Raw genomic sequence first — 10,556 nt, 5'->3', positions numbered from 1 at the left:
CGTCCCCTCCCTTTTTGCAGGTGCCCGCAGCGCAAAGCGGCGCCTGGAAAGTTTTGTGTGTGTGTGTGCGTGCGGGCGGGCTGCGAGCGGTGGCCCGGGCTGGGATGCGGGGCCCGGGGCCCGGCTGCTCGCCGCTTCCCACCGCATCGCGGCTGCCGCGGCCGGGGCTGGCGTAGGCGCCCCCTGGGAGAGCCGAGTGCGGGCATTAAACCCCCCTTCCTCCTCCCCGCCGCCCTCCTCCGCCCCCCTCCGTCCCTCCCTCCCTTGCTCTCTCTCTCCCTCCCTCCCTCCCTCCCTCTCCGCGGTGCGCGGCCATTGCAGTGACCCCGGCCGGCCAAGGATGATCACGAACACGCGGGGCTTCCTGTGGTCGGACCTGGAGACGCGGGCGCTGCTGGAGATCTGGGGCGAGGCGGACGTGCAGTCGGCGCTGGACGGCAACTTTCGGAACAGCCATGTGTACCGGGACGTGGCCTGCCGCCTGGCCGAGCTGGGCTTCGAGCGCACCCCCGAGCAGTGCCGCATCCGCATCAAGGGCCTCAAGCGCCAGTACTACCAGGCCCGGGACGGGCTGAAGAAGAACGGGCACGCCCGCAAGATATGCAAGTACTACGACGAGATGGACCGGATCCTCAGCTGCCGGGGGGGGCCCGACGGCGCCCCCGAGCCGCTGGCCCCGCCGCCCGACGGCGCCCAGCCGGCGGGGCCGCTGGCCGGGCCGCCCACGCCGGGCACGCCGCACAACAGCCGCGAGGCGGACGCCGAGCTGGACGAGGACGCCGAGCTGGAGTCCCCCCGCGACAACTTCGCCGAGGACTCCGGGGAGTGCTCCTCGTACACCGACCACCCCATCAAGGTGGAGTGCCCCCCGTTCGCCATCCCCGTGCCGCCGGGCGACGGTGAGTGTCCTCCCCTCACCCCGCGGGCAGCGCGGTCCGCGATCCCGCCCCTCCCCGGGCTCCGGCGGTGCGACTGTCGGTGCCTCTCTCCAGCTAGCGTGCTTCTAGTGGCTTCTGCCTTTCCCTCCTCCCTCCCGCCCCGTCCTCTGCGCTGAGAAATCCGCCTCTACCCCCCTCCCCGCCTCCTTGCACCTTGCTCGTCCCCGAAGGCTTCCCACCCCCCCCGCCGCCCCCGACCGCCGCCAGGAAGGGGAGCGGGAAATGTTAAAGGGGTCGGAGACCGTAGTGAGTTTTTTTTATCGGTGTTTATCAATGGGAAACCGATGGAAAACTAGCGCGGGGATTATCAAGACAAAGTGTCAGGTAGTGCTGTACAAGAAAATAGGCATTCTTGTCGCTGGAGGATTTTCCTGTTCCCTGCAGACTGTGTGCAGTTTTGTTAATCGGTATTAAAACGATGATGACGATAATACCTGAAAAATCTGCTTATTGTTGCAGATGGGCCAGAAAGCTAGGGGAAAGCTTTTACATAATTAATTGCTTGAGTTGTTTCAGAAACGCTGCTTCTGACTTTAGCGGGCTTGCAGACAAAACCAGCCTTTAGATAAAGCCTGTCCTTTCCTTCCTCTTTCTTTACCCTCAGCTCCGTATTTATGTATGTTGTGGATGTGCCGGGGCGCGGGGGGGGGGGGGGGCGGCAGTGTTATTTGTTTGTTTTAGATCTGGATTAATGCCGTGGTTTTAACACAAACATGAACCTGTCCTCCGAAGTTGACATCACTGAGGAATCGGCCAATTGGTTGACGTTTAACCAACCTTCTTTTTACACTTAAACCCCATCAAAGAGTTGTTTACACTAATGTTCTTTTGAAATGCAAATCCAGAATGCCAACAGACTGAAACTCAATTTAGATTAATGTAATTACCTGCAATACACAAATGAGACTATACTATTTAATAGCCTTCACTTAAACCTTTTTAGAAGATCAAAAAGACTCCTATTGTTGAAGTTTAGTACTACAACAATTAAAAGATGTCTCTGTGTGATTTTCATGTTACCTTTGTAACTTTATAGAAGCTTGTGGTTTTGCTTTGGTACTCTGAAATAAAAATATCTGAAATAATTACAATTCACATTGAAAAAGTATAACAACTTTGTGACGCATTAGGTGCACATCTCGTAGGGAGGTTTTTTGCTGCTTTCTTCTAAGAAAATTATTTTTCTTCAGAAAAATAATTGTCTGCCTTCTTTTTTTAGGCTTTAAAGAAATCAATGCTCCAACTATTACCCCACCTCTCAGTCAGCCCAAAAGATCAAAAAAACGCCATGCGAATTTAACATTGGATAAAATGATGGAAAAATTCTTGCAGCAGAGCGTGGATACAGAAGAGAAATTTTACAGATATGAAGAGCAGAGGCTCAAAATTGAGGACAAGCGTCGGGAAGCTGAGCACGCTCGAGAGCTCCAGATGTTACAGATGTTGGGACAGATGTTGGCAGGAATTTCTTCTACAGTATCACAAAGGTCACAATCTATACCAGCAAGTCCACCTCAGAGAGCGAACCATCGTTCGTATGGGGATAACTTTAATTATAATGCTATGACAGCAGCACTTTCTCCACCGATAGGTACTTCCTTCTATAGCATAAATAAAAGCTAGGTTTTTTTAAACTTCTGTGTGAAAGCAGTGCTAGTAAGTAGCTTTTGAAAATAAAAGCTAATTGGAATTATTTAATATTGTGGTGCAGGTGTCTGTCTGATGTAAAACGAAATTAAAATGTCGTACCATTGTACTGATTATTTAATATAGGTACATCAGTTGTAAGAAATTCCAATGAGTGAAATCACACCTTTCAAACCCTATAAACATTGGGGACTTCTTTCCGTATTCACGTCTTCGTAAAGTGAAGTTAGGAGAAGTTTTATATATACACGGCAAGTAGCGTGTTTGCTGAAAGCTGTCTGGAAACATTAGGTACCTCATAGCGGAAATTCTGCTGCTGTTGAATTTAACAGGCCTAACCCAGTATGTGAAGATAAGGCTGTGCATATGTTTTTTCAGGGTTGGGAAAAGAGTGGACTTTTGCCTACACTGAAGTAAGTCAAATGTTAAAATCCAGTTTCTTTAAAATAAATTTCTTTAAATGGAAGTTCTAAACCTTTTAACTAAACATCATATTATTGTAGTAAGTGTAATAGAAGATGAAAATAGTGATACATACTTTTCTTCTACACCAGTTCATTTGTAAATTCTTTGGGCATCTGAATTTATTTTAAAGAAAAAGGCAAACCAATAACTCTAGAATTGGTATTTATGCACAGACTTTTATGTACCTTTTGTGTGGGCCAGAAGCTGATAATAAGATATCGGCAGTCATTAACAGACTTCTCGGGATCTGTGACTCTGTGTCATTTATCTTTGTTGTAGTCTCTTTGTATGTGGAGGTAGACTGCATGAGCAGGAGGAAAACAGGGATACTCCTGTCATAGCTGAAACCAGAATCAGCTTGGGACTTGATGGTTGTAGCCTGTTGTGTGGAAATGAAACTAGTCTCGTTCTGTTTTAATTCTGAATTTCACACTGCTCGGAAGAAAAAAAAGAAGTGTGGTTTGAAAAGGAAAAAAAAAAACCAACCACCTAGCCTCAGTATTGAATAATAATCCAGCATGCCAAATCCTAAAGGGCATTCTCTGATTCCTGAGAGGATCTTGGAGCCTTTTCAGTTCTACGTTGCAGACTGCATTTCGCTGTAAAATGCATGGAGGACTGGATGGTTAGGCCTGTTGAGGGTTTAGGCTGGCTGACTTGGTTGTGTTTCTTCTTGACTTGATAGTTGGTTGTTGCGTAGCGTTCATCCATGGCAGCAGACGATTAAGGCATACATATGGATTTTGTGGTTTAAATGTTGTTTTCACTTTCAAATTAAAAGTAAACCTGAAGTGCTTCAGGAAATCCCTTAGGAAATCATTCGAGGTTCTAGACTGGGGTAATGGTACCTACAAGGTCTTACCATTATTTCGGAAAGGCTTTTTCCTGGAAGAGTTTCATTATCTCTAAAGATTTGAAAGTAAAGTTCGTTTTTTCTTGCTGGATTTCGTCATATAGGTGTACAAGTATGTTACACTGTGCAAAAACGCTTTGTATGTATTTAACTGTAGCAAGAGCAACTCAGGATTCTGAATTTTAATTGGTGAAGGTGTAACAAAGCATTTGTAATAAAATGCAAAAATAACACTTCAGGCAGCACATCTTTTTAAGGAATTAAGATTTCAGTTGTTTATGGCCAAATATGCTTTAGTGTTTCTGTAGATAGGTGTTCTCTTAAGAATTGCTTTTTGCATAATTCTGTTTTCTCCCTATTTCTTATGCAATCACTTTATATTTCCATATAAAAAACCAGCAACAAAGAAACAGATGACTTTCTTAACAACATTGTACTTTAAGGGTTACAAGCTATATGATGAGTGTATTTCTTGTGTGGTTAAAAACCAGTGAGTGTATGAACTGTGATTTAAAAAAAATAATCTGCCCTATTTCCAGAGATGAGCATTTTGTTCTCCTCTGGGTCACTGCAATGCTATTTTGGCCATAATCCAAAAGAGAGTGATTTTTTTTTCTTTTTTTTTTTTTTTTTTTTTTTTTAATCTCAGTAGGAACGGGATGCCTGTATTATAGAAGGATTTAAAAGCAAAAGATCAGCCAGGAGTATTTATCATTATGGAACACTAAAGCATTTTATTACTGAAGATTAGCACATCTGGTTTAGGTTTCGATTCTGTGGGAGACAGAGAAAAAGATGCTTTCTGCTGATAGCCCACAGATGCGGGGTTTTCCTGTTTATTACATTTTTTTCCCCATTATTATGTCCAAAATTTCTGAAACAATTTTTCATCTTTTTTTTTTTTCCTTCTTCCCTGCCCTCCTCTAGATTTTGGAGTTGGGGGGTGAGATTACTAGGGTTTATGTGGCTGAAAGTAAGGAGTGTTGTGAGAGTTATTTTTTACAAAATTGTGTTATATAGCAGTTCCTTGAAAGCTTTTCAGAAGATCCGTAAAAACATAAGCATAGCTATGGTCTAGGAGACTAATATTAATTAAAATAAACCCCTCTTCTGAACAGAATTGTAGAGTTCATGATGAGCTTTGTTGAAATATAAGAACTTACTCTTTTAGTGTATTTACTGCAATTTATAGTTAACACATTGACAGAAGTACTGATCTTTAAATTTGTCCCATGTTAGGTAAATGGTTCAATTGCCTTTAGTTGTAATTGTTGAATTACTTTTTTCTCCTAAATTTTTGTAGTCTTTTGAAACGGTAATTTGAATATGTAGCTTTGAGTGTGTGGTTCTTTTAATATGTAGCCTGACATGTCGCTCTGCATCAGAGATCTGTAGTCGTATTACAGCTAAAAACTATCTTTGTGTGATATTTGTAATGTTTGCATTTAGTGCGTTTGATTATAGTTTTGCAGAAAGACTTTCATTATGCTTTGTAACCACCTGCCAAAATAAAAAAGCAGTGAGATAGGTCCTGATTCTGCTAAGAGGTGGAAGTCTTTAAGGGGAAGCGAAAAATAAGGTAGGGTGTACGTTTAAAATGTGGTTTTAGTGGCTCTGTGCTTGCTCTGTGTCGGAATGTGTTTAGTCCTTACTAAGTGTACCTATTTCAGTTGAGCTTAATTATGGAAGTGATTTCAGGCTGAACTAAGAAGATATTTCTAGTTATGAAATGTTCATATAACTATTTGGGGCTGTCGTTTTTTTCTGTACCTGAGCCTTAAATTAGGACTGTGAGCAGTCAGTGGGAATGTTCTCTGCATCAGACTGTAAATTCATTTTTAAAATTATCACCTTCCCTTGTTGCTCGCTGTTGTAAAGACCTTTAAGTGACAAAGTATTTGGTTTTTATAAGTGTGGTACTTTGTATATCTGAGTGATTTTATTAGCGTTTGAGTGCTTAAAAGAAATGCTGATGGTAGTTTAAGAAAGAACATACTTTAGAGTAACACTTATTTTCTTCTTTTCAGTTATAGAGAGATCTTTTTCACTGCACAGAACACACTCTCTAAAGGATATGGAGAATATTTTTCAACTGGTGCGTAATGTTATCCCTCCTCTAACAGGGAAAAGGCATAAAGGTCAAGATGGACGTATAGGCATTGTTGGAGGATGTCAAGAGTAAGTTAAACAGAAATTTGATTTTTGTTTCTGAGAGTTTGAGGATATCATAAGTACCTGTAGAAGCCATTCAAACTAAACTCACCTTACATTTAAAACATGACTGTTTTCCAAAGAGCTTTTCTACACCATCATCATGACCATGCATGCTAACGAAAGAACGTTTCCCTGCAGTTATGTTGCAAAATTTTCGTAGTGAATGTCGTTGAAACTTAGAACGCTCTTTGTGTCTGTGTCTAGGTTCTCTGCCTTTTTTGACCACCAAACTCTGCTTTCAGCGTTAGTCTTGTTCCCATTGCTTGATGAAGTGATAAAATAGATAGAATAGAGTAAGATGGTGACACGTCTGTTGGTGGTTTTTTTTAATATATATTTTGGTATCTTGAGAACTGCCTCTCTTAAATCAGGAATAGAATATTTTCTTACTGCACACTTTTGATTTTGATAAATTGTGGCGTTTACTAGATTCTGTCAATACTTTGTTTTATGTTCTGGAGTAATAGAAATAGCGTGTTTCAGGGGAAAAAGAGGTACAGCATAAATCAGTTAAATGCCGTATTGACCTAGAAATAAAACAGGCTCTACTCTTTTCTTGGCCACGTTCAGTAATCTGCGTGATAACATTGTATGAGCCACCACACTTTCCTGTTTTTCGTTTTCCCCTTTTGAAATAGAGATGGCACCTTCCTCCTGTAAAAGAGATCTGCAGTTGGACATTTGCCATGAATAGACGTTCTATAAAGAGCAAAAAGGTGCTGTCTTATAGCTGGATTGATTAGCCAGGAGTGAGTTAGTTCCTATTGGTCTAATGGGCCTCTCGGCAGAAGTAGGCACCTCTGCAGGGTGACTGTCCATATCTCTCTCTTCAGTCTTCATAAAGAGAATTCAGGGCAACTGGAATCACAGTTTGAGCACTTTAGTTAAGCATCTAAAAGCAGATGGGATTGATCCAGGTCACAAATCCCAGGTTTGGCTTGCAAACAGTGCTCAAGTTTTGTTTTGTTTGTCTCTTAAGCTTTTAAGTTGGTTGTCTGAGAATAATTTGCTTTATGGCATGATCTTCAGATGATCTTCATAATTTCATATTTCTATGAAAGGATTAGGTGGCTAAGGTGAAATCCTGCACCTTTGAAATCAAAAGGTTTGAGATTGGCTTCAGTATAGCAGATTTTATCTGTCTCTTACAGCAAACAAAAGAGAGCTTTAAAATTTGCTCTTGAATTTGGGACTTCATTATGGCAGGCTGATTTCCAGATTATCTAATCTCATGCCTGTGTTTCTTAACCTAAATTGTATTTCATTCTAGATACACTGGAGCACCGTATTTTGCTGCAATTACAGCTCTCAAAGTGGTACGTGTTCTTCTATACCAATCCAAAATGAACTTTTCATCATTTATATTGGCTAAGCGCCATTTTTTTAAAGCAATCATTCTGTGCTATACATGAAATTTGAGTTCTAAAAGGTCTTCTGTTTAACAGAGAAAATCCTTAGTCCTGGATTTGTAGAAATACTTTGTAAATATGTCATTCACTATGTTTTCTGTAAGTATTTTCTCTGTATAAGGTAAAGTTAGACATATGTCAAAAAATTGAATATTTCAGAGAGAGAACTGTTTATCAGAGACTTGGATAAGAAACTTCAAAACTTGATGAAATATTTTCTCCAAAGTGGGCAATAAAATAACTTTAGATTAATATTTAAAGTTATGTTCCCACTGCTGCAGTCAATTCTTCAGACATTTTTTCTGAACCTAATAAGTGCATTGAATGAAGCACCTTTAATTCAAAACTTCCAGCTTTAGTCTAGTAAAATTCTTCTGTGCTGCAAGTCTAAAGATTGTTGGTTGAATTTAATGTAACTTTTAATAGTACAGTTTGTTTACATTATAATCTTTAGCAGAAGTATTTTCTAAGCTTTTCTTTTCCTAGAAGTGTGAACTTCCTTATTTTAGTGACATATTAACTGGCTAAAAATGTTTATTGCAGACTACGTAAATACAATGGTGATGATTCACATGTAAACAAATAGTTCTTACATAATACATATATATACTTTTCAATATTCTATATGTAGTGTATTAGTACTTTCAGTACATTGTGTATGTTTTTCTCGTTGAAGATTTGTTTCAACAAGTAGGTAACCAATCCAGTATTTCTGCACCCACCCACTCAGGATGCAGTCCCTCAAGGATTTAAAAGTAAAATGGATATTATTTAATGATCTTACATGAGATATTAAGGCCATTCAACTTTCTGTTCACTATGTGTAAATACAGTAGCATGCTAGGACATCCCCTGCTGAAGTCACTTGGTCTCAGATCATTATGTCTGCACATGAAGAGTCATAGGATCAAATCTCTGCATTGCTTAGTAGCTTGAAATGTTAAATGTGTAGTAGTAAAGCTGAAGAGATGCTTTCTTAACCTTAGGGAGATTTCTGTGTGCAGGACAGATACCAGATCAGCCTTTCTGGTCACTGCTTGCCTAATTTTTATGCGTACGTCTGTTTTTTTTGAGTTGATAACAGAAGCTTGAGGCCGAACTCCTCAGCTTTAATGTTTATTTAACTTAAGGGGTGTTGTTGAAATTGTGCCATCCTTTGTCTGGTATGGATTTGGCTCATTGACTAAAAATGGTGGGATTGGAAATGTACTCATAGATTGTCATAGCTATATTTTGAAAGTATATTACGGTATTATTTTTCCTCTCTAATGTAACTTGTTTAACTGTGTTCTTTTGCCTTTCTTATTGTACATGTGACGTTTTAGTTGTTGCTCATCTGCAAATGAGAAACATTTCTCGAGTGAGTAAAGGTTCAAGATTTGTGTTTTCAGTCATCCTATTTGTGAGAAGCAGAAAAGGAAGTTAAATACAAAAAAAATTTCTCTGAAACATTGCATGGTGGTCTAAGCCAAAATAGAAAAAAATATTTAATAAAGTTTGCTTTAACTACTGAGAAGTAAGAATTCAGGTGAATTATTCACGAGGTAAACTTTGGAATGATAAGGTTATTATTAAGTATAAATTTGATAACTCTCTTTGCAAATTTTCTCTTCTAGGGTGCAGATTTATCCCATGTGTTTTGTACCAAAGATGCAGCAACAGTAATCAAATCATATAGTCCAGAGCTGATTGTTCATCCAGTTCTGTAAGTGACTTATCTTTTGTTTAAATGAGCAAGTCAGGATTACTAGTTGGAACATTTCAGTCTGACAGCTAATTGCTTTGTGTTACTTCTTTTTCTGAGTTACAGGATGGGTGAGCTGGAAATTACAAAAACTGCTGGATTTGTCCTTTCATTACAAACAGATATTTAATACAGAATTATCAGTTTTGATTTTTTCTTTTGATACTATCAATGTACAATTTTTAAAAAGCAACGATCTTCCTTTCCACTATTTGCTGACATATGTTTTGTGATTGTAATGCATTTAACTGTGAACAGTAGCAAAATCCAGAACTAAGAATCACTCCAAGTCAGCATTTTAGAATCTGTATTTGAAGGACAAATGAAGTATGTTCTCTTGCCTCTTCAGCCCTAACAATATTTAACAGTAGTGTATCTTTTTTCCTCTCACTAGTGCGTGTATAGTCATTTACGCGAAATTACAGGGCAAAAGAGATGGCAGTTCTCATTTTTCTTCATAGAATGAATCATAGAATCATAGAATGGTTTGGGTTGGAAGGGACCTTAAAGATCATCTAGTTCCAACCTCCCTGCCATGGGCAGAGAAATCCTCCACTACACCAGTTGCAGTATGTTGCATTAGATACACTTATTCCTGGGAATAAATGGACGTTCTAAAATGATCTAAAATACAGGGCTTATTAACAAGATGATGAAAAGTTTAATAAACGACTGTCCTAATTGGGAAGATCAGCGTGTGCTTTCTTGAATTTGTGTTCTGAAATATGTTAACGATTGGTGAACTTTTAAGTATAAATTGTTTCAATTAGATGTTATGATGGTCTACAATGAGCATTGCAAATGAGAATTAAGTTGTGTGCCTTAGTTATATGTCCCTGAGCTTAGCTTGCACCAGTGCGTGTCAAAGTCTGGTGATGTACATAGCAAAGCTGTGATTAAGCTAGAAAAAGAATAATTTAAAATTGTGTTTGTCAGATATTGCTGTCAGGAAGGATTTATGGCAGTTGAAATATTTCAGTGTCTGAGAAGAATAATGCCATCTCCCTTATTGGGATGCCTGGGGTTGGAAGCCATAAGTTTATTACATTCTAATGGTGGATTTCATTCCTGTCAATGTAGAGAGAGGTGCTTAGAGATAAGTCAGTTAAACAGATAACAAGTTCTGTTGTGAGTTGTTTTGTTTTTTTGTTTGTTTGTGGTTTTTTTTTTTTTTTTCCCAAAGATAGAAGAAACCCATGACTTTGTGGATTTTAGGGAAAAAATTATGTTTGAAAGCAAGGGGAAGATACAAGGTGTTGTGTTTTAAGCCTGGTTGAAACTAATCA

General features: G+C 39.7%; 1 protein-coding gene across 1 annotated transcript in view; it reads left to right on the top strand.

Annotated features, from left to right (window-relative positions):
* Positions 1-325: 325 nt before the first annotated feature.
* NAXD (NAD(P)HX dehydratase) overlaps positions 326-10,556 on the top strand; it is a 53,431-nt gene continuing 43,200 nt past the window's right edge. The window contains exons 1-5 of the mRNA XM_086610823.1: positions 326-899; positions 2,158-2,529; positions 5,931-6,081; positions 7,388-7,433; positions 9,143-9,231. Of these exons, the coding sequence (XP_086466949.1) occupies positions 341-899; positions 2,158-2,529; positions 5,931-6,081; positions 7,388-7,433; positions 9,143-9,231 (1,217 nt within the window). The 5' untranslated portion in view covers positions 326-340. The remainder of the gene's footprint in view (positions 900-2,157; positions 2,530-5,930; positions 6,082-7,387; positions 7,434-9,142; positions 9,232-10,556) is intronic.

This window comes from Tauraco erythrolophus, chromosome 1 (genome assembly GCF_009769465.1).
Source record: "Tauraco erythrolophus isolate bTauEry1 chromosome 1, bTauEry1.pri, whole genome shotgun sequence".
Classification (NCBI taxonomy): Eukaryota; Metazoa; Chordata; class Aves; order Musophagiformes; family Musophagidae; genus Tauraco; species Tauraco erythrolophus.
Note: the sequence above shows the minus strand (reverse complement) of the source record. Positions and strands in the feature narration are given on the sequence as shown.